At 38.7% G+C, this 24982-nt stretch overlaps 2 protein-coding genes across 3 annotated transcripts in view; both read left to right on the plus strand.

The window, feature by feature from the left end:
- Positions 1-360: 360 nt before the first annotated feature.
- On the plus strand, positions 361-15258 carry MRPL38 (mitochondrial ribosomal protein L38). Its single transcript, XM_058165950.1, has 9 exons — positions 361-494; positions 2027-2206; positions 2773-2907; positions 3002-3210; positions 4971-5043; positions 6476-6521; positions 8516-8674; positions 9641-9777; positions 11406-15258. The coding sequence occupies exons 1-9, from the start codon at positions 428-430 to the stop codon at positions 11540-11542; spliced, it is 1143 nt and encodes a 380-aa protein (XP_058021933.1). The 5' UTR covers positions 361-427; the 3' UTR covers positions 11543-15258.
- A 1706-nt stretch (positions 15259-16964) lies between these two features.
- Positions 16965-24982, plus strand: part of TRIM65 (tripartite motif containing 65) — a 28852-nt gene continuing 20834 nt past the window's right edge. For both annotated transcript variants that reach the window (XM_058165948.1, XM_058165949.1), the window contains exons 1-5: positions 16965-17437; positions 19799-19894; positions 20136-20369; positions 22371-22536; positions 24332-24415. In XM_058165948.1, the coding sequence (XP_058021931.1) occupies positions 16988-17437; positions 19799-19894; positions 20136-20369; positions 22371-22536; positions 24332-24415 (1030 nt within the window). In that variant the 5' untranslated portion in view covers positions 16965-16987. The remainder of the gene's footprint in view (positions 17438-19798; positions 19895-20135; positions 20370-22370; positions 22537-24331; positions 24416-24982) is intronic.

Genomic DNA, 24982 nt, shown 5'->3' on the forward strand with positions numbered 1-24982 from the left:
TACTGTAAAGTGATCCTTACCACTCCAACAAAGCAGCAGAGTTATCATATGAAAATTCTAAAAGAATAAAACTAATTGTTACAGGGAGTTTTCTGTGTGTTTATACATTTTGCTCCTGACCGGCAATCCTCATTTTAATTAAGTACATTTTAACTAAGTACATTTTAATTAAGTACATTTATTGTACTATAACCTCAGTGGACAGTCAGCTAATTTCAAAGGAACACACTGCTTGTTATAGCATACCATTTTACGAATCGACAGATGTAGCGGACGCTTAGAAGAATTATTAAAAGAATTAAAATATTTTTTTAAAAAAAATCTTTGCAGGCACTCGGGGAAACAACTTCGGCGTGACGTCATTCATAGGCGCCAGTAGCGCCCTGAGGGACCCTTTCCAAGAGAGGGAAGCTAAGATCCTGCAAAAATGGCGGCGCCCGTTCTAAACGTCGCCCTGCGCGGATTCCGGAAGAGCAGAGGCTTTAGTACTACTGGTGGGTGATGCTAAAATGGGAGAGAAAATTGGGGTATTTTTTTCCCGGTGATCTTTCAGCGCTTCGTGAAACGGGCTTCCCCACGTTCATTTTGCAGTTTAGAAGTCCACCTCTGACTATTCCTCCTGTTAAATTTTGTTCCATTATATTACAGTGTCGATGGAGATTCTCAGTCATCCAGGTCATGGTTGTCCCAAAGATGCTTTTTCAAGAAGCAACTGGACTTTTTTGTTTTTCTTTGAAGACGTTTCGCTTCTCCTCCAAGAAGTTTCTTCAGCTCTTATATTCCAGTGCATCCCTGTGTCTGGAATATTGATATCATCTTTATGGGCTTTGTTGAAATACCCAGGAATGATGGTCTCTTTATTTAGAGTTGGATAGATTTAGGTTTTTCTGCAAGCATAGTATGCATCTTAACTTGTAAAGTTCTGCTAGGTTTACGCTCTCTGAACTGCAGATACCCGGACAATCATATAATAATAACAGACTATCGAGACTGAAAATATTTTGGTAGATGTGGTTTAAACCTTGCACCAGTGATGCACACCCCTGCTGTTAATTTGTTGGGTTTTTTTTAATGCTTCTATGCAAGAAATTTGCTCTGAAAGGTGGATTCTTAAAGCTGTCCTTAATTTGCTCTGAAATGTGGATCAATAAAGCATTTTTTTAAATACAGTCATTTTAATAAAGGCTAGAGAGGTGTTGGATGCATGAGGACCAAGACATTGCTTCAAAATCACTTTTGAAATGAGGACATTGCTCTCAACTTGTATGAAGAGATTGGTTATGGATATATCATTTTTTTCATTTTGTAAAATGCTTATCAAAAATGCCTATGAAAGACTGGTCCCAGTTTGAAGGGAACAGTAGTTCCCTTCATACAAGTGTTTATGTATGCCATTAATAACTGTGTTTTGCATACAGTATTTAGAAACTAACATAAAACAGATTATTAAAATCTAGTAGTATTAGTGCCTTTTTATGTGTATAAACATTGTATTGATTTTGATTGCAGCTAAAATACATTGTTTTAATGGTTAAAATTAGGTATTCTGTGATCACTCATTGTGTATCTATATTTCCAATAAACTAAATGTAGATACAGATATAAAGGTATCTAATCTTCATTTTAGAAGAGTATAGTTACTAATTACTCTGTTTTTAAAAATCATCTTGGAAATAGTTTTTATACTTTTGCAAATGGAGAGACAGAAAAATTGATGGTATGTTTTGGTGCTATATTATGCTATTTATTTCATACAGTTCACAGATAAATGTAGAAATGAGTGTCATGATTCAGTGTTTGATACTTTCACCATTTTCCATACTGTGTTTAAGTCTAAAAATTTAAACATGTAAATTAAATGTACATTTTAATATTCTTTTTTCTTCATTTTGTTCCTTGTCCATTGTGGGATGTTTACATTTGAATAGAAGAAGCCCAAATGAAGATCTAGCCTACTGTGTTTTTGATCCAACAGGATAATTTGTTACACAAATACAAATTATTTTGTTTTATGTTTTTGTTTTAGCTGTCCTCTGCAAACTGGGTGTACCTTTGGGACCAATGCCTAATGAAGACATTGATGTTAGTAATTTGGAAGCACTGGAAAAATATCGTGTTTTCACTCGCTATTTCAAGGTAGCAGAAAAAGAAAATAAAAAAACTCCTTGGTGGCGAACATATAAGAAATACATCACTCCAGAGGAAGGTACTGACCATCGAAGGGCACAAAATCCCAGCTGAGTTTTTTTCCCTTTCAATAGCTTTGATCAAATAGTTTAATATTTTTCCCAAGGGCATAATATATTTTGTATACTTATACATTTTATTGACCGTGATAGAACATATTTTTGAATAAACGTACAATGAATTGGATTGTAACATTCAATTCCGTTGGGAAAGTGAACAGGAAAGTATAAACAAAGTTGATGATTTGGCTTTTGTAATTATATTTTGAAAGTGAAACAGAACAATTGTTTCTGTTCAAAAAGCAAGGCATCTTTATTAGAAAAATGCATTGATTTGTTCCCCCTTTAACTCGTAATGAATTCTGCAACCTTAAGAGTTCTATGAATCAGAGATTCTAAGTCTACAACAGGCACTTTCTACATATTCTAAGATAGAAAATAAGTGGTTATTTTCACCTTCAAGGCATGTTAGTTAAACAAGACATTGACTGCCCAATTTTTCAAGTAGTTATGGGTTGTCCATCAGTATATTGTATAGAAAGCTACCAGATTTATTTTGCATAATCTCTTTTCTTTTAAATCTTAGATAAAGAGGCAAAGATTGACATTGGTCTGCCCAGTCTTCCACTATCACGAAAAAAAATATGTAAAGACAGAAAGGCTTTTAGGAAACAAAATTTAACTAATCCAGAACTGGAAAAGGCATCCTGGCTCAAAACATGTATGTTAGTAACCACTCTCCCAACATTTATTTCCTTTGCATTCACAAGCGTTTATCCATTTTGTTTACTTAACTATTTTGCTTTGGCTTCCAGTGCAGATTCCACTAGATGATGTCAAAGCTGAATGGGAAAGAACCAGTGGCCCATATCACAAGCAACGTTTAGCAGAACACTATGGACTGTTCCGGGACTTATTTGATAATGCTATGTTTGTTCCCAGAGTGCTTCTAAAAGTGGAATATAACCAGGATGAAAATTATGTTATGCCAGTTTATTATGGAAATGTGGTTACTCCCACAGAGGTATTATACCAAGAATAGGAGCTTTGAGATAAAGTACATTCTTTTTTAGTTTTGGTTTTGGTTTGTCTGCTGCTCATGCACGTATTAGGTATAAGACAGTAAAGTAAATTTCCTGGAATGTTTCACAAAATTGTGCCTAATGAATATGTCATTACTCTAAACATGTTAATAGTTACATGTTCTCTATGTACTAATATAGTGCTCTGCCAGCAAAATACCCACCTTGCAGGTCTACAGCTGTTGGGGTTAAGCTGCATGAAATCAGATTCACTATAAATTAATTCTACAATGATAATTAACGCCTAGTAAATAGGAATAATTATAATCGAAGATACACGCAGTGCTGTCTTTGTCAGATGAACTACTGTCAGATTAACTATTAACTTACTTATTGATCACTTGTTCAGCAACTGTCCAAAGTTACAGTAGTGCTGAAAAAGGGGACTTAAGACTGATCCTAGAGGATGTGGTTGTCACAATTACATATTTGCAATTTGGGTGCTTGGCAACCAGCATGGACTTACAATGGTCACAGTGTTCTGCAGTTGTGTGATCACCTTTTGTGGCCTTCCCTACCAGCTTCTGATCAACATAACATTGTGCTTAACAATGTATGGTAATTTGCTTAATAAACTAGAACATAACTAATGTTTTACTTTACAACTAGGTTAGCAATGCTGGTTAGCCAGGCTCAATTGCATTGGTGAAGTGAACATAACTTTAACTTTCACTTATTAAATGTTTGTGTACTATTTCGGTAATACAATACCTGGAGCAGTTTTCAACTATGTACAGAGAAATGCTAAAAATCAGCAATGAATTGTTTTGTGAAGAAAAAAAGTATCAGTTGCACAGTAAAGCAGAAACTACCATCATCTTAAATACCTGGGACCATAAGATGCTCTTAACCTATCACATAATCATGACAAAAGATGCTTCAACTACTGACTCAACCTTACTTGTAAATTTTGCATGGGCTGGAATAATCGTACAGAATGAGATAGTTTTTTGCAATACTGTTGGTGTTTGGGTGAGACTTCTGTTATCAATAACAACAGTATGACCTTTTTTAATCTCCACAGAATCTCCCAAATTCATGCAGTAAGGAAATTTGTCAGTTATTTTCTCCTATTTGTAATCTAAAATGGAAGAAAAGGGGTGTGTAAATAATCAAGATAGTTATTGTACGCATGCTGGTTGAAAATAATCCCCTCCCAAATACCCCAAACATCTTGAAATATACTTTCTATCCACTTGAGTGATATAATGGGCAGGTGGGGGAGTGTTACTACCTTTCCTTTTGCAATCCTTGGCTCCCAAAATTTGTTCCCACCTCCTACCATTTTTTCTACTGCATTTTCCTTTTTAACTCCCAAATCTCTTGAGAATGTTAGTTTTGATTCTCCATGCTGCAGTTATCAAGAAATGATAAAAATTTTCTGTTGACTGATATGAAAGTTGTGAACAGCTAGGAGAGCAAGTTTAAGAACACAAATTATTGTTATTTCAACTAAGAGACCATTCAATTAAGTTGACTTTGTAAAAATATACAAATAGAATGAGACTATTGCCTTATACACTGTAAGCCGCCCTGAGTCTTCGGAGAAGGGCGGGGTATAAATGTAAACCAAAAAAAACACAAAAAAAACATATCAGTGATTCTGGATAGCTTACAATTAAAGTTGTAATTCTTTATTCAGGACCAGGGTGGGGGTGGGGGAATAGCCATTTAATACCCATTGTCATATTTTCCTGTTTAGGCTTTTAATCCTCCTGAAGTCTCATTTGAAGCAGATGAAGGAACACTTTGGACATTGTTGCTCACTAATCTAGGTAAATGAAACTATGTTAAGAATACTTTCTTAGTATGATAGGATTTCTTAACAGTTGGAAAAGATCTTCCATTGCATATTTTGATGGAGCTTCTGATTAAAATCCAGTTGTTGCAGTTGAAACAGACACTTTAAGCGCAAAAGTCTATAGAGGGGGGGGGAAATCAGAAATCATATAATTAAGAAAAACTGCCTAGATTGGGATTCCTCAAAGTAGTTAACATTGACCCCCAGAGTCATTCAATAAATGGCTGGGAATGAATAGCAGGTTGATAAATGATCAAAGGCCAATTGGGATTTTTTGGAAGGGTTTCTGTAGAACTCCATTCTAGTCTCTAATCCAGTGAGACAGTGTTACCCAGGGTTGAACCGTTAGTCGGTGGTGAGAGCAACCTTGAGTTGGCTCTTTTATTATGGTTCTTTGCATAGTCAGCTAGATGTTTAGACAGGATTTGGTATTTTTATCCGCCTATCGAGACCTTCCCAAGGACCTGGGATAGCCAGATGTTGTTTTTTGATGGTGTTAAAGGTGTCTATTATTGTTGTTTGTAGTATTAAAGTACTTATTAAATTATTTTCATATAATGTTTCGGAGTCAGTGAACAATTTGAAAATCCATGAAGGGTTGAGGAGGTAAAAAGTTTTGGGATCCCTGGCCTAGAGCTTTGTTCAATTTAATTTAGATAATTCTTGTTTTTATAAGGTAGGAAATTTTAAAGGAGGATTTTGCAAGTTCTAGATGTTTTTTGTCCCTAGATTGTGCTTGTAGAAGTTGTGAGCAACATAAAAAAAGGTTTCATTTTTTCCCCCAAAGCTTTCCAAACTCACTTGCTACTTTGTCTGTCCAGGCCCATTGTAAGCTATTGCTGAAATATTGCCTGCCAGATCTGGCAACCCCCATGAGTCATAGATTAAAATAAAAATGTTCATAGTAAATAGCTGTATTTAATTAATTAATTAATTTATATGTCATCCATCCCACTATCCTAGTGATTCTGGCAAGCTTATAATCCTTGTCCAGTCTAACCTTAGTCCCAGTTTTTAATCATTTTAGGCATTTGGAGTACCACATTAGGACTCCTTGTTTAAAGAGATCGAGCAATGGTTAGACATGTTTTGTGATTTCTAATATTTTATTATAATTTAATTGTAGTTTTAAAATCGGTGGATGAGTAAGAATTAATATATGGTACAGATATATCAGAACTGAGAGGGAGGTTATTTTGTTGAATGTTTCTTTATATAATATTGTACAACCTTTGTCAATAATTTTTTTAAAAAGTCACTGTGAAAGTTTGTTATAATAGCATAAAAATGAAGTGTTGTCGTAAAAAAGGAAAAAAAACTAAGTACGCTACAGCCAAAACAGTATAATAATGCTTTATAAGATGAATTGTATATTTACTAAGTTTTTGTATACCTTGTGTGTACAGATGGGCACCTGTCTGATGGCAATTTGGAGTACGTCCACTGGTTGGTGTGAGTATTAGCATTGTATAGAATATAGAATAACAGAGCTGAAAGGGACCTTGGGCGTCTTCTAGTCCAACCTCCTGCATTGTGGACATCATTTTCATATTCAAAGGGAATCTGGAACAGAATCTCAAAATTTAGCTTCCAATGTACTATCGTGCTAATTTCCTTGATCCACACATTATTATAGAATCATAGAATATAGGGATTAGATGGAATCTTAGTCTAGCCTATTCCATTTGTCAGTGTATAATCTACTAGTATTACAATAAGCCCAATAGATGGACTTCAAGTCAGCAGACTCCATTGGCTTCTGTTAATGAAGCAGTTTATACTGTTAGAAATGTGCCCTTGATAATTAGCTGAAATCTACTCCTTTTTCATTTAAAATTATTTTTTCTTGTTTGACCACCTTTGCTCGGTGTTCTGTAACTTAAAGCCATTAGTTTTTAAATAAAGGTCTATGATTTCAGTGGTCCAAAGCTAAGAAAAGAGTGGATATTGGTCCTTTGGCTGTTTCTACTTTTGATGAGCCAGTATATTTGCCAGATGTGATAAGAACTGGACCATTCTAACAAACCAAGGAAGATTTCAGTGGTGGTTGGAATGAAAATACACAATTTTTGTTAAGTTTGGATACCATGTCTATTCTCCCCTTTGAGCCCTAGAAAAATTATTGTATCCTACTTCTTTCCTCCTTCCCCTTTGTGCAATTTTTTTCAGTCTTTGATTAGTGACTGGTAGTGCAAATAAGGATCCATAGTTTAGGGGTATGACATGTTCTTGGCATGTCAAAGACATGTTCTTGGCATGTCAAAGGCCCGAAGTTGAATGTCAAAAAGCATGGTCGGAGACAGTTGGCAGGTAGACCACTGATCTTTCAGATGGCATTACAGACAAAATATTCATTAAAGCCAGGCGGTATGCTCAGTGATGAGTGATGCTAACGCTGTAAGTTAGCAGTATCTGGAAGGTGATAGGTTCTCCCCATATTAGTCTTGATGATGCATACTTCTTATCTGTACATCCTACCTTTCCTCTAAGGAGGTTGTGATGGTATGCATGGAATAGTTTGTCATTTTACCCTTGCATAAAGAATAAGTTCCATAGATGAACTGAGGACTTGAATCTGGATCTCCTTTATTCCAGCCATGCTCCTCAACCACTATCCCACATTGTCTCTTTCATCTATTTAATATCTATCCAACAATATTCTATCTAATATAAGGCAATTTTAAATTGTTTATTATTACTATGCCAAAGTAACACCAGGTTCAATAATGCTACAAGATTATATGTAAGTGATTTATTTTCCTTCCTAAGGCAAAAAAGGGGCAAGAATATATGGAACTAGGAAACTTAAGAAGATGATCTACATTGCAAAAAAAATAGGAGGAAAAATATTAGAAGGAAGAATTTGGAAGGGCCTTCCAAATTTTTAACCTCAACCTTCCCCAGATGGGTGAGGTTAAATGTCTTATGAACATGAGGGTTTCATGTCTTAGAATTCTCTGTGTGGCCACAGCTGAGCATCTGGGGAATTTAAAATCCATACATCTTAAAGTTGGCTGGAAAGCTATCTGGCCTTCTGTAAATTTTACAGCTTTGAATTGCCTGATCAGGAATTCTTGTGAATTTTACAGAGGATTGCATTGATTTCTGAGATATGCCCTGTAATATAATACTGGGTTAGAATAGAGAAGAAATCCTTGGAACCCAACAGCACTCCATCTGGTAAACTTAAATGACCCTGAGGGATGAGCTCAAGGTTTCCCCAGCACTGTACACTGCCCAGTTAAATTGCTAGCAGCTTTTGCCATGTAGCAAATCAGTTTTGCAAGGGAGCTTGCTAACCTTTTATTATTCTCCTCACTGGAATAGCTCCAACTTCTCCACGATAAACTGTAATTCTATCATTTGGTGGCTGTAGAATGAATTCTTTGTTTATTCAGGGGAATAATGTCAGGCAAACATGTTTGGATCCTGTTTTATATCAACAGGGGAAACATTCCGGGCAACCAAATAGAGGCAGGGCAAGAAATCTGCCATTATTTCCCTGCATTTCCAGCCAGAGGAACAGGATACCATCGCTACGTCTTCCTTCTATTCAAACAGCACCAGCCAATTGATTTCACTGAAGATGTGCAGCCAACGCCATGGTAACTCTTCACGTTTTACATATAATGATGAAAGAAAATGGTATTGGGATGTTACATCTTATCTCAGGAGGTGACAGATTTAGGAAGGAAAACTGATCAGTTTAAGATTTTTAAAAAATATTAAGACCCAAAGGTGCTTTTTCAAGAGGCAACTGGACTTTCTGTTTTTTCTTTAAAGACGTTTTACTTCTCATCCAAGAAGCTGCTTCAACTCTCTCTGGATGGTGTCAGAGCTCATCCAAGAAGCTTCTTGGATAAGAAGCAAAATGCCTTCAAAGAAAAATAGAAAGTCTAATTGCCTCTTGCAAAAGCACATTTGGGACACCCATGCCCTGGATAACTGAATCTGCAGAGGCATTTAATATTAAGAGTTTAAAACAGCTTAGTTCAGCAGAAAAACCAAAAAAAAAATAATAGACACAGCACAACTTGAAAAAGAAGCACAACTAGCTAAATGCCTTTAAATGTTGAAATCTTTTTATTGGACAGTAGTCTATACATACAACTCTTTGGGCTGCTTCTTTGGGTAGAAATCAGCATATGGCCTGTAATTATATTAAGTAACTCTGTGGTCTCCCGGTGTGATGCCCACAGATAGAGTGGGGTACAGATGTTGATGTCCACTAAGCTCTTTTTTTTAATGGCTGTACAATGAATGTACAATGGCAGGCAGAGAGAACATAGTCAAGATAAAATTGCTTATGAATAGGAGAATTGGATATAATTCTCTCATTCCAGGAACCTCATGTTTATACCTGTTTAAAATTTAAACCAGTTTTAATTTTTTTTTCTCACTTTCATTCTCATTAAATTATGATTTCTAGGGGAAAAACATAATGCTCAACACATAGCACATCTATATTTTCAATTTAAGAGTTCCAAAATTGATGTTTGAACAGGGGGATAGTAATAGATGAAGAGATTACAAAACACAAACCCACTGCATTTGTATTTTCGTCTCTTCAGTCACAGCCTCAAGATGAGAACCTTCAAAACATTTGACTTCTACAAGAAGCATCAGAATGACATGACACCAGCAGGACTGGCGTTTTTCCAATGCGAGTGGGATAAGTCTGTTACAAACGTCTTTTATAACCTTCTTAGTAAGTAAAATACCTACAATTTTGCATTTTATTTAAGGGTTGAAATGAAATGTTGGGACAGACTTAAACTTTGTTATCCCCAAAAAAACATATAATTGGGTGGAAGTGGGGTGTACATTGTAGTTTAAACCCAAAATAGATAGAAACTGGAAGCTTCCTCTTCAAAAATCCCTTGATCAGTCACTCTTTCATAGAGACTGTTTCGTGTAATTGGCACTGAAATAATATGGCAGAGAACTTGCAAATATACTCATAATTTAGCATACAGTAAAAATGCATGGAATAGAAACTGCAAGTAGGAACCAAGTTTAGTGGGCTGCTAGGGGGAGTCACTGAGCATCCTATTTCTAAGAGTTCTAGGAGATCCAGTGTGAAAATCTTTACAAATGCAGCATGAGAATCATCCTGTCGAGTCTCAAAAGTTAAGCAGGGTCATGCCTGGCTTATATTTGGATAGAAAACTACTAGAGAATTTCAGAGCCTGTAGACCAGATTAGAAAGTTTGAAAGAAACCTGTCTGGAAAGGCGATGATAAATCATGTCCTTACCACTAGCAAAAAATCATGTCCTTACCACTAGCAAAAAAACAAATCCTCTAAGCAATCACCCTGGATTAAGTTCCCTTTATTCCCTTGTTAGTTGTATAATATATTTGACGAATATCTATTACTGTTTCATTATGTTCTTTTCAGTGGCAGTTTCTGTGAAATTATGAAGTCCCCCTGTATGTATTTCAGGTTTTTAGTAGTAATGATTGATTTATTATGTGCCATCAGGTAGGCATCAACTTTTAGCAACCACATATATCAATATTCCCCCTGATGATCTGTCTTTAACCTTTCAGGTCCTCCAATAATTCAAACATCACAACTGTAACTGAGCCCATCTATTTGCTGGTTATCTTCCTCTTCTTTTTCCTTCCTCCTTTCCCAGCATTAACACTTTCTTCAGAGTGTTAGGTCTTCTCATAATGTGTCCAAAATAGGAAAATTTGAACCTGGTCATTCATGGTTCAAGTGGGAACCCTGGTTTAATTTATTTGATAATCCATTTGTTTCTTTTCTTGCCTGTCCACAGAGTCTTCTCCAACACCAAAGTTGAAAAGTTTAATACTCTTCCTATTCTGTTTCAAAGTTCAAGCAGTAACTTTAGCTTGAAACTATTTTGTTTTTTGAAATGTTAATGCTAATGCTATTGAGTGTTGTACTACTGGGTTATATTTTAAGCCATATACTGTTGGTTGGTGCAGCTTCCAGGCCCCAGTGGTTTTATCAACTGAGTGTAGAACTTTCAGAATTATTTAGTCCAGGAATTTCTGAATTTAATAGAAAGTTACTCCAGCAAGAAACAAACAGAACAGATAGTAACCAGCGGAATGTGACTGTGGATCAATGACAATCTGGATATAGATTTATAATTACTGAATTCACTTCTTTTCACTTTATTAGGAAGAGTAGGAAGCATATGCTTTTTCAAGACACAGTGAAAACACTGCAGATCACGACAGATAAAAGATAGAAAACTGATGAGCCATTAATTAATCAACCATTGAGATAAGAATCTTAAGATCAGAGCTTGTTACATTTGTAATTTTTGAGAAGTGCTAATATCCTCTCTTCCTTTTATAGACATGAAGGAACCAGTGTTTGACTTTGTTCTGCCACCCACATATCATCCTCCCCAGAAGATATATCCACACCGTCAGCCTCTGAGGTACCTGGACAGGTACAGGGACAGCGATGAACCCACCTATGGCATTTACTGAGCAGACGAACATACTTCTTTCCATAGGAGATCTGAACAGGATAATTTGTGTGTCTGGTTTCCCCTCCTCCCCAAAAAAAGAACAGTAGACCATAAAATATCATTGAAAGTGATCCAGCTTACCACCCACTTGGAAGAAATTCCATCTCTCTTGTGTATATGTGACTCAAATGTTTTGCTGATTCCCCTCCCCCCAGTATTTGATCAAGAAAACTTGAAGAATAAAATATTTTTATTTGAATAAAATCAGACAGTACATTACATGCAAAGTATTCGATTGCTACAGAAGCTAGACTATGCATTATCTTTCATATTAAAGAAGAAAGAAAAGCATGATTTCAAAATATTTGAAAACAGTTTCCTGGGAAGAAGCACATGGAATCACTTGCAGGCATAGGCTGCTGGGACTGACTTGCATAGGCGTGGGCAGCACCTTCCCTCTAGTTGCAATGTTCCCGCTTTAAAGCCTCCAGCTAAGATTGTATGGAAGTGTTTTCCTCTAAGCCAGCCTTGACTGCTGATGACTATATAAACAAGTCCCTGCAGTTTCCTTGGCAAGATTTTCAGAATTGGTTTGCCTTTTTCCTAGTGCTGAGGGTGGCCTAACTGACTTTGGACCTAAGGCAGGACTAAAACTCAACCGTCTCCAGGTATGGAGACCAATGCCTTAACCACTATACCCGACAGTCCCTCAGGGCCCAACTATGATTACAATTGATAATTCTTCAGGGGTGGGGAGTTACTGCTTTTGATGGTTTTTATATTGTGTTTTTATTTTTGTAATCACCTGGAGTCACCGATAGTGAGTTGGGCAGCTACATAATTTTTTAAAAAACTAATAAATAAAAATAAAGAGCATTCTCAAGTTCAATACAGAATGAAGTACAATGGATTTGTCCCACTAGCTATTAAGATTGACAATTAAGTGAAAGATTTACCATACTAGACATGCTCACCAACAATTTTATGTTTAATGAAATCAATTTTTGTTCACCGACGGGAAATCTAGGAATCCAAAAATGATGTCAGATGTTGAATGTGTTGAAACATGCTGAAAACATTTGTTTGATTATCATTTTTGTATCTGTTCCACTTTTACATGCTAAAATAGGTTTCATAGCCATTATAATTATCATTATTGTTAGAATAGCAATAGCACTTAGACTTATATTTCGCTTCACAGTGCTTTACAGCCCTCTCTAAGCGGTTTACAGCATCAGCCAGTGGTGGGCTGTTCCCAGTTCTGTCTGGTTCTATAGAACCAGTAGTAAAACTGGCGGGAGGCTCTGCCCACCCGCCTCAACGTCATCAAGAGGCTTCTAAGCATGTGCAGAAGCGCAAGCAAAGCGAGCACGCATGTACACTCCCGTTGCAAACCAGTAGTAAAGGTAAGTAGAACCCACCCCTGGCATCAGCATATTGCCCCCAACAATCTGGAACCTCATTTTACCTACCTTGGAAGGATGAAAGGGTCAACCTTGAGCCTGGTGAGATTTGATCTGCCAAATTGCAGGCAGCTGGCAGTCAGAAGTAGCCTGCAGTATTGTACTCTAACCACTGTGCCACTGAATACTTAGATCAATGCTCAGATTTACTTCTTTGCCAATCACATTTTTTTGGAGCAATTAAGAATTAAGCCACTGAAGGATTCAACCACTCTTCAAAAACGAGCATATCCAATCTAGCATTATGGATTTACATTAAAGCCGCCTTCCATTGGTTTTGTTTTAATTTAAAGCCATTGCCAATAATTGCAAACAATTGTCTGAATATTAAGTGCTATTTGAAACTTACTTTAAATCATACCCTCAGGATTTAATTAAGGACGAGACATATTGCAGGAACAGCTTTATACAGCAATTTTAAAGAAACTATATGGCAATATTTAGAGGAAGATATATTCCATTATTTACATTTAACCTGAGTTTGTAAATTTTTACATTTAAATATTTATACTTTTTAGAAAGTCCTTACTGATTTTGTTAGTTTCCTAGCAGTTTAACAAATAAAATTTATTATGTTACTCTTCTCTTTTTTATAAGTTCTAGTGACCCTTTGTAATTTAGGATTGATTTAACTATGAAGCCCAAAATTTAAATAATTTTCAAAAAGTTAGCCAAGGTCTTTGAGAGAAGAATACTGAGGATTCTCTGCAAGATTTTGGTTATTTTTTAAAAAAGAATATTTTTTTGACACTTGTAAAAGTTACTGTCTCATAAGAACTGCATCTTTTCTAGTAAGTTCAGGGGCTAAGCAAGCATTGCCATTTTTTTCTGCTTCTACAAGGGATTAGAATTGTGGTATCTTGAGCATTTTGTTTGATAGGGTATGGATAGATTTGTGGTTTAATTATGAGAAAAATGAAAATCACCTCTTTGTACCTAATCTGTGTTTGACATACACTAAGGGTAAAGAAGTAATTGGGCAAATATAATTACCATTATTTCTCATTTGTGTTTGCGTCCACTTAAGTATCCTAGAATTGTAGAATCTGGGAGATTTTAGTTTCTAATCTGGCCAATCTTGTCTGAACTTGGTGATTCAGAAGCTTATTGCCATCACTGCATTGAAGTCCGCTCAGTTCCAGGAAAGACTTAAACCAGAAGTTTCCAGCTAACTCTTACTGTTTTACCTCATGGAGACCAATCCAAATAATCACTATGGATCGGGTGTTGACCTTTGGAAACTTACACAGATAACTGCTAAAGAAACAAACAAGCCTTTACATATTAGCCAGCAAAACATATGGGCAAAGCTAAAAAATTCCAAAATGGGATGGAGCCCATTAAATAGCTAGCATGAATATGTGTTGTCGCCCAAGTTGGGGTGTAGGGTTATTTTATTATTTTTATTATTTTTATTTCTTTTATATGCTGTTTTTATATCCTTGAAAGCTGCCTTGAGTCGCCATGTGCAAGCAGGTGGCAATATAAATTTTCTAAATAAATAAAGATTGGGCAGGATTTAGACCAGGAAAACTCCTTTAGGAAAATTGTCCAGTCATCACAATTGAAGTGTCTGACTGGGATCAAACTCTGAACAATGAGCCATAACATCATTTAATTTTGGTTTAAGGTATTTAAGGGCCGTGGTGGCTCAGGCTGTAAGTTAGCCTGTTATTAAAACACAGCAGCCTGCAATTACTGCAGGCTCGAATCCCACCAGGCCCAAGGTTGACTCAGCCTTCCATCCTTTATAAGGTAGGTAAAATGAGGACCCAGATTGTTGGGGGGGCAATAAGTTGACTTTGTAAATATACAAATAGAATGAGACTATTGCCTTACACACTGTAAGCCACCCTGAGACTTCGGAGAAAGGCGGGATATAAATGTAAATTTAAAAAAAAAATTATATGAGGCCAACCATTCTGGTTTATGTACTTGGGATTATGCTTTAACTCAATGTGGGATCCCAGCCATTTACGGATGATTCAACAAAGCATAGTTAGAAATAATGAATTAGCCTCTGTGGGACAAGGAGGAGTGACTTGTGGACAGTGCAGTAGAGAATTGACTAGCATGTAACTGAAAACAAATGTTGGACTCTGGAGACATAGAAATGTTTCTAAAGTTTATTCTCCCCTTCAGCATTCTGGAACAGGATTGGCAAACAAAATCTGAATCTTTGGAGATTTAGCCAGCCAGACTAAGAACTCAGAGAAACATCCAAAATGTAATAAATAAGTAATAAATATAATAATAATGATGATGATGATGATGTATAAATAATAAACTCAGTCTCCAAAAGCAGTACAAACCATAAGAAACTTTGTTCACGGCCCGACCTGTCTACTACAACGTGCTCGGAAGCTCCGCTTGGAGCTTAAAAGATGTCAGGACCAAGGAGAGACTGACCTATACATCAACTACCGCACTGTGCTGACTGTATCAAATTCAAGACCAGTGTCCCATGTCCCAACAATCACTTCCTCAGCAACCAAAACTAGGCGCACACGCACCTTCCAGGTCCACAACTACAGACCTTAAATGCAAGCTACTAGCCTCATGAGCTCACCAATCCTTTAGTATATGCATTTAATAGGGCATTTGAGATGACCTTAAATCAGTGGTGAAATACAATTTTTTTTACTACCGGTTCTGTGGGTGTGGCTTGCTAGGTGTGGTGTGGCTTGCTGGGTGTGGCAGGCGAAGGATACTGCAAAAATCTCCATTCCCACTCCACTCCAGGGGAAGGGTACTACAAAATCCCTATTTCCTCCCCACTCCTGGGGGAAGGATATTGTAAAATCTACATTCCCACCCCACTCTGAGGCCAGCCAAAGATGGTATTTACCGGTTCTCTGAACTGCTCAAAATTTCCACTACCGGTTCTCCAGAACCTGTCAGAACCTGCTGGATTTCACCTCTGCCTTCGGTATGACCTAAGCATAGCTCATAAAATCATCTGCTACAATGTCCTACCTGTCAATGACTTCTTCAGCTTCAGTCATAACAATACACAAGCTCACAATAGATACAAACTTAAAGTGAACCGCTCCAAACTTGATTGCAGAAAATATGACTTCAGCAACAGAGTGGTCAATGTCTGGAATGCACTATCTGACTCTGTGGTTTCATCCAGAGGTGAAATGTAAAATTTGTTACTACCGGTTCTGTGGGCGTCGCTTGGTGGGTGAGGGTAATGTGACTGGGTGGGCGTAGCCAACTTTTTTTTTTTTACTTTTAAAAGCATTTTTTCTACAACCTCTTCGGCTGAAGTGGTTGTAAAAAAATGCTTTTAAAAGTCTCTGATGATCAGGCAACTCAGCTGGGATCGCCAGAGGAGCCTTTTAAAAGCATTAGCTTTTACAACCTCTTTGGCTGAAGAGGTTGTAGAATAAATGCTTTTAAAGGGTTTTGACGATCCCAGCTGAGCTGCGCGATCATCAGAGGCTCTTTTTTTTAACTTTTAAAAGCATTTTTTCGGCTGAAGAAAAAATGCTTTTAAAAGTAAAAAAAAACCCTCTAATAATCGCGCAGCTCAGCTGGGCATGGTGGGGGTGGGGGCAGGGATTTTTTGCTACCGGGTCTCCGAACCACCCACCGCCATCACTAGCAGATCGGGCGATCCAGTCCGAACCGGAAGCATTTCACCCTTGGTTTCATCTCCTCCACAATTTTAACCTAAGACTGGCTACTGTTGACCTCACCCCATTCCTAAGAGGTCTGTGCATAAGAGCACCTGCGTGCCTTCTGTCCCTGTCCTAATGTTCCTTTTAATTGTATTTATTTTATGTACTCAATTCATGCTTATATAATAATATACGTACTCAACAAATAAATAAAATAAAATAAATAAAAATAAATGCTGTGCTGTATTGTGTAAACTACAGATAGCTTCTGTCCCTTTAAGACTCCCTCTTACATTCAGGACCTCCCCTTGGAGAGCATTCTGGGTTTGGGGCGTGTTATTTTCTCTTTCTCTTTCCTGTGCTTCCTCAGTGGAAATGGCCTCCTCTGGATCTCAGAAGCTGGAAGAGAAATTAATATGCTGCATTTGCCTGGAGATGTTTACCACCCCTGTGACTGTGCCTTGTGGACACAGTTTTTGTGAGAAGTGCATCAACAGCCACTGGGACAAAGAGGAAGAAGCCGGACTCAAGATCTGCACTTGCCCTGAATGCCGAAAAGGCTTTCCAGAGAGACCCAAACTTAGCAAAACTGTCCTGCTTGAAAACCTGGTAGAGCTGCTGAAACTGGAAGAAGTGCCCCCAGGGGTCTCAGAAGGGGAGATTAGGAAGGCAGCTGGTTCTCAGGCAAGGCAATGCCCAAATCATGGCCAGCCGTTGGAGCTTTACTGTGTAACTGAGAAACGCTGCATCTGCTGTGTGTGCACTGTGAGAAGCTGTCAAAAGCACCAGAGGGCTCTCTTTGAAGAGGGACGGAAAGCTCAAGAAGTAAGCAGGGTGGTAGAGTCAAGGAGAGCGGCTGGTGGGCTAACAGAATTCACCCTATAGAGCAGGGGTCTGCAAACTTGGCTCTTTTAAGACTTGTGGACTTCAACTCCCAGAGTTCCTCAGGCAGCAAAGCTTTGCAGACCCCTGCTATAGAGCATCTAAAGCTCAAACTTAACAGACTTGTCTAATGCTAAATGGGACTAGAGCTGTGGTTTTCCCTGTACAGGTAGTCCTCGAATTACAATCATTTGTTCAGCAACCATACAAGTTGCATGCAGAATGAAGGGACTTAATGGCTGGTGGCTAAAGTACAGTGCCCTCAAAGTCGCTTGATCAAAAATTGGGTGCTTGGCAGCCTGCCCACATTTACAATCACAGGCGAACTCCAACTTTCCCCTGCCTATTTCCCCAGCTCCATGCTTTTTGGCCCCCTATACACCATGGCCCCCGCTGCCTTAGCGGACCTTCACCATCTTCTTGGTCACACTGCTGAGCAAGTGTGCCCAGCCTGGCCCTTTTGAAATTCAGCTACTGGCCTCACAAGACTTTCTTCCCCAGGTTGCACACAATGGTTTCCTCCCATGAACTGGGGAAGATGGCCTCAGATGGCCTCTGGCTGGGTGGCTCAGTGGCTAAGACATTGAGCTTGTCAATCAGAAAAGTGGGCAGTTTGGCGGTTTGTATCCCTAGTATAGGTCCCCTGCATGAGCAGTGGGTTGGACTAGATGACCTCCAAGGTCCCTTCCAACTCTCTTACTATTATTATTAGATGGCAATAGCAAATGGCCAGTGTGATTCTTGTCAGCATCAGGAGGAAGATGATGGGAAGGTCAATGGAGCTGGGCTTCATGCTGCACAAGGATTTGTGCTGCACTGGGGCTCAGGCACTGGACTGGGGCTGAGGTTCCCACTGCACCGTGGCTCAGGAGCTGCAGGAAGCCACAGCGCTGGTTCTAGGGTTGCTTACTGCCTTGTAAGGCAGGGTCCAGGGCAACCACAAGAGCAGAAATGGGAGGGGGATAGGTGGATCGGGTTAATTGAAGGGGAGGCAGTCCCTTATCTTGGAAGAACCCAGGATCAGGGCTGGGAAAGACCAAATCTTGAATGGATTGGATTGGGGTGGGTCCTTGGTTAACAATCAGTGGAATTTGGTTGATGATGGCAACAAGATTGCTGTTGCTAAGCAATGTACTCACATGACATGAGTCGAGGACTATCTGTATAATGTGCATATACCTGTATGAACCAGAGCATGTTGGCATGGCTCTGATTTTCAACTAGTACAGTCATCTATTGCACCTCCAATTAAGATCTATAGACTGGGATTGTTCATAGATCCTGCTGTGGTAAGAACACATGTCGGTCTTCTTAGGTATCAGTTTCCATTCTTTTCCGCTCAATATCACTGAGGTTCCATATTGAGACCTCATAGTAAAGGTTGGGACCTCATAGTAAAGAGAACAATGTCCCTGCTAAATGCCACATTTGTCTCAAATGCAAGCAGGCAATTATATTCCAAAGTAACATAATTAATAAGCTTAACAGTTAATTGTTTTCTGATGTGCCTTAAGGTATCTTAGCAAAGGTCCAACATATCATGAAATTATATTTATTTATGTATTCACTTCAAAGTATTGATGATTTAATCTAGCCCCAAAACACTCTGTGAGCTAACCGTAAAACAGGATTAAAAATAAAATATAAGGAATAAGAAAAAGAATAATACAACCGCCAGATCTGTGATCATTGCCCATAATCAACTCAGACATATTGGAATAGTACTGTACAGCTTTACAGTAGTTGTTTTCTCAGACTGAATAAAAGGGCTATTCTCTTAGGAAGAGGGTTCTACAAGGAAGGGCTATCACAAGAGAACGCCTGTTGTCTGGTCCACAAACCATGCACAATTTGAAATGGGTAATGGTTTTGCTTTGATGCTATCTCACAAGAGATATGATCCTGACTAAATCTAAGAGATATGATCCTGACTAAATCTAAATCTGAAGGTATTGCTAAATCCAAATTATTACCATGGTTCAGTATGACTGTGACTGAACCCAATTGGCCCATATACCATTATATTTTCCCTGAGCCCATCGCTCTTTCTGAAGTGGAAATTCCAGGATCTTGGTCATCTTGTTTCAATACAACACAATGGCAGCAAGGTGATATTACTAGAGCTGTGGGACCTCTGCAAAAGATTACATGGGTAGTAGTACTTTGGTATGTTTCCTTAGATGTTTCTTCCAATGTGAATAGCCCAACGTGAATATGCCAAGTGAAGTGTTCTCTATAGGGCTGGAAGTATCACGGAAAAGTATGAAACAATTGCCCATTTGAACTTCAAGTCTGCTTTGACAGGAATCAATCAAGGAAACCTTGGAAGAAAAACAAAAAGAGGCAGAAAGAATTGTGGCAGAAATCCAGAAACTGGAGCAGCAGATGAACCATCTTACAGTGAGTCATGTAGAAATAGTTTGTGCTTTGCCAGTGCACATTTTATTCGCTCTTGTGGTAGCTGCTGAATAAGCAAAGTGGTTGTCATTTCCTCCCCATTACTAGCTTGTGTGCACAAAGGCCAGTACCCCTTCCCTCCATATTTTATCTTATTGCCGTATGGTGCCTTAAGAAAAATGGAGAGAGATGTTATTAACTGCTATGAGGATAACTTGATGTTTTGAAAGTTGGCTTTCTACAGGTTTTCTCAGTGAAGTTCAAATCAGGAATTTTGCAAAAGTTTGATCATCTCATGGAAACCCTAAAAGAATGCCAGAAGAAGGTGTCGGAGATGGTTACAAGTGAGCATGCTGCTTTGCTAAAGCAAATGGAAGAGAACCGGAATTGCCTGCACCATCATTTGGAGACTGTCACGCAATACAACAGGACAGCAGAAGGACTGATGAGCTCTGTGGATGATATCGTGTTTCTTGAAGTGGGTAAAAAATATGTGGGCTCTGTGCATTGGGAGAATGGTGCTGTCATTATATGCTTAATACTGTTTCTTTGCCAAAACGTACAATTGGGATCACGGTATCAAAAGCCAGAAACTTCAGAGGCCTCCAGTTTGTTTGGTTTTTTTTATGCTGTACATGCATTTGGAATGCTGAGAGCATGTTATAAGCACTAGCACAAATAGCTTAAAAGTAGCTGCCACAATAGGAGTGTAGTTTGATTAGGTTAACAGAGTTGGAAGGGACCTTGTAGGTCATCTAGTCCAACCCCATGCCCAAGCTGCTCCATGGGTTGATTGCTCTCACTGTCAGAAAATGTCTCCTTATTTCTAGGTTGAATAGTCAGTTTCTATTCATTATTCCTTGTCTGGCCTTCAGGTGCTTTGGAAAACAGGTTGACCCCTTCCTCTCTGTGGCAGCCCCTCAAATATTGGAACACTGCTATCCTGTCTCCCCTGGTCCTTCTCTTCACTAGACTAGCCATGCCCAGTTTGTGTAACCATTCTTCATATGTTTTAGTCTCCAGTTCCCTAATCATCCTGGTTGCTCTTCTCTGCACTTTTTCTAGAGTCTCAACATCTTTTTTATAGTGTGGTGGCCAAAAGTGGATGCAGTACTCTAGGTGTGGTCTTACTAGAGTGGTATTAGTACTTCACTTGATCTTGATTGTATCCCTCTGTTAATGCAATTTAGGATTGCATTGGCTTTTTTGGCTGCCGATGCACACTGCTGGTTCATATTTAGCTGGTCGTCCACTAAGACTCCAAGATTCCTCTCACAGTTACTGCTATTAAGCCTGGTTTCACCCAATCTATATGTGTACTTTTGTTTTTTCTTGCCTATGTGTGAGACTTTACATTTCTCTACACTGACCTTCATTTTGTTAGATAGGGCCCAGTGTTCAAGTCTGTCAAGATCTGTCTGGATCTTGAGCCTATCTTCTAGGGTGTTAGCTATTCCTGCCAGCTTAGTATCATCTGCAAATTTGGTAAATTTCCCTTCTATTCCATCATCTAAGTCGTTTATGAAGATATTGAAGAGTATTGGGCCTAAGATGGAACCTTGTGGTACCCTACTGCTTACTTCCCTCCATGTAGACATAGACTCATTAAGGACTGCTCGCTGGTTATGGTTTGTCAGTCAGTTACAAATCCATCTGGTGGTGATGCTATTTATTTCACTTTTTTTCTATGAATCGGGGAGATTATTTCCTAATCTTTTCTCTGGTCTCGGACCTTTCTTAGTATTCCTTCCTTCCTTCCTTCCTTCCTTCCTTCCTTCCTTCCTTCCTTCCTTCCTTCCTTCCTTCCTTCCTTCCTTCCTTCCCTCCCTCCCTCCCTCCCTCCCTCCCTCTTCTTAAGGCTTGATCTTGTGTAACATTAGACTCTCTATTTTTTTCTTCAAATTTCCTGCCTCTAACCATTACCAGGTCTTGTTTTCTCTGCTTTGACTGCTAGTTGATTTTTTTTATGTACTGTCTGTGTAATACTTTGCCTTGCCATATCTTTCTTCTATTCTTCCTTTAGCCTTTCTTGTAAACCAGTTCGGTTACTTTGGTATTCAGTAAGCCTCCATGGTGTAGCTTTGATGCATCTTCTTCATTGTGCTCTTGCTATATTTCCCAAAAATAAGACCTCCATGGATAATAAGCCCAATCGAGCTTTTGAGCCCATGCGCTAAAATAAGCCCCCACTGAAAATAAGCCTCCCTGAAAATGAGCCTTCCCCGAAAATATTTAAACGCTTGCACAGCCGGTCCCCACTTTTGGTTAGGATTCGGGAGACAGAGCTGGGAATCAGGTAAGATGGCAAAAGGAGCTTCCTCCACACGCCCCGAAATAATAAGACCTTCTTTAAAATAAGGCCAAGCGCTTATTTTGGGGTTCAAAAAAATATAAGACAGGGTCTTATTTTCAGGGAAACATGGTAGATTATCCATCTTTGCTGTAGTATAGCGGAATAATTGTTTTCTTTTTTTTGCAGGAGCAACATCTCCTTTCTCCACCTACTAAACTGGAAGTTCCTGCAGTCATTCAGTTTGACTTGGATAAGAATGCAAATACCGTCACCAAGTTCTTCACTGAATTTTTCAGGCTTTTGGAGGCACTTCAGTCAAATCTTTTGAATCCACACATGGGTGGCAGAAAAAGTAATTATCAAGCTGTTTTATGGATAATGAGAAAATTGGGTCACACTTGACAGGTCAATTTCCTGGCAGATATATAAGAATCTGGTAGCACATTTTTAAAAATCTCAATCTAGCCACATCCAATGAAGTGAGTTGCAGCTCAGAAAAGTTCATGCCTTTGAATAAAATTTGTTAGTTGGGAAAGGAGCTACCAGATTTCTCCTTATTTTGTGCTACCTTGGACTAACATGGCTTTCCTCCAATGTCTGGGCAGGTGCATGAAAGTATATTACAGTAAAGTAGGGGTTGGCAGCTTTGTTGATGGTGGGAGGCACACTTTTTTGTGTCATGGCCAGAGCCAACTTCTTTGGCTCTTGTTTCCTTTGTAAAGAGGCTGAGTGAATTTAAGGAGTGGAATCTGTGCCTTACAGTGACTTAAGCATTTTTCCTCTTAAGCAGTGGTGGGAGTCAACTGGTGTAACAACCGGTTCTCTTAGTGCGTGCTTCGTGCACGCGTGCCACACGCACAGTCCACATGCAGATGCTCCATTTGAAAACTTATCTTCTACTGCAGCCCCATGAATAAAACAGCTGAGGCGCAGCAATCTGCTCTGCCGTGCCGATCAGCTACGCTTCAAACAAAGGAAATATAGGTCAGTATAGCGCAGGGGCAGGCGGGCGGGCTCACCTGATTGTTGGAGCAAACCGGTTTGCTCTCAGCTGATTGTCAAAGCTACCCATTTGCTGGAACCAGTCCAAATAGGCTGAATCCCACCCCTGCCCTTAAATCTCATTGAAAAAAGAAAACATTGGACTTTGAAATGTTTGGATTGATAAAGGAGAGAAATCAGTGCCTGCAGCCCTAAACCTTTTATATTCTCACCCCACAAGAACAGAATACGAATTTTAGCTCTGCTCATTTAGCTCTGTTCAGGAGGCCGCAAAGGAAGCATCAGGAGACCTATATACATGCACTACTGTTAACTGCCTACCACAGCAGTGAAAAAAAGAATTTTGAATATAAATTTTTGTATTAGTGGATAATACTGCAAGAATAGGAAAACTGTTTCAACTGGCATATTGAAACTTGATTTATATAGCAAGAGTATTCAAATGGATGCCCACTCCCCATAATAGTCTGCAAAGTCCAGATCACCTAAGCAGTTTTTGAAATGTGTTTTCACAAAGATGTAATTCAGAGATAGCAACTCATCAAAATTTGCCACTTTAAAAAATCTTTACTAACTTTCAGATTCATACATTCCTTGCCTCTTTTTCATTTACCATATGAAATGGATCACATTTCTGTTCTTTTTTCCTGAGTGATTAATATCATCAAAGATTTGGGATTTTCTTAAATATTCATTGCAGATTATGTTGATTTATTTCAGGTCTGTTCCTGTTCAAAGCTATAAACATGTATGTGCATTGAATGGCCTTTACAAGTGCTATTTAATCATTAGAAACTTTTTAAAAATCATTCCATTTTCCCATAAGTGCAGGGACTGTTTTCTTCTTCAGATCAGCCAAGTGTTGTTCCAATGGTTGCAGCAGAAATTGACCAACCAACTTGTTGCCTGAACGTGATGTTCTGGGCTAAGAAGAGAATGACTGACCCCAAGTCACCCAGCTAGCTCTCATGTCTAATGTGGCACTTGAACTCATAGTCTCCTGATGTCTAGTCCGGTGCCTTAACTACATGACGAAACCCTCTCTTCTATTATTTTTAATAGTTATATTCTATTACCATTTGGAAATTTTTTGAAGTTTGCTTTCTTCCTGCTGTTGAATTTTCCTTCTCTATTGCATTGTGCAGTCAGACTGGAGCCAAAGGCATTTGTGAAGAGAATGCCTGAACCTTGTCTTTCAGAGAATGAACTAAGGACAAAGCTTCTAAAGGGTAAGAAACTGGGCTGATGGGGGGTCTCATTCTTTAATATTTTATTTTATTTAGAAAATTTATATGGCCGCCTACTCACACAAGACGGTTTACAAAAATATAAAGATACACAAAGGTGTCCCCCACTGTCTGTTTCATCAGGGAATGCACTCTCTCTTCCAGCAATTTTAGTTGCAATCCTAAAAGGAATTTATACAGTTCCCCAAAAACTAAGAGTGGGACAGCAATACACAGCTTCTTCTCCATCAAAAGAAGAAAAACAAACTCCTTATTTACTCCCAAGTTGTAGCATGGTGACAGCATTGGCTGAATTTGCTGCTCCCTCTTCATGCAAGAAGCTACTTGCGCGAATAGGGCCTTGTGTTTGGTAGTTCTGAAAAAAAGGCCTCAGAAAAAGATCTGAGTTTTCCAGCTGAAAACTTGCTCCCCCAATACAAACAGCTGCTTGTCTCAGTGATAAGGAGACCACACAAAATAGCAGAAGATGACAAATAGTAACCCAGAAGAGGAAAAACATGTTTTCACAACAGCAGGTCAAGTGCCCATTACTAGCCCTCGGGAGTTTTT

This window comes from Ahaetulla prasina, chromosome 2 (genome assembly GCF_028640845.1).
Source record: "Ahaetulla prasina isolate Xishuangbanna chromosome 2, ASM2864084v1, whole genome shotgun sequence".
Taxonomy (NCBI): domain Eukaryota; kingdom Metazoa; phylum Chordata; class Lepidosauria; order Squamata; family Colubridae; genus Ahaetulla; species Ahaetulla prasina.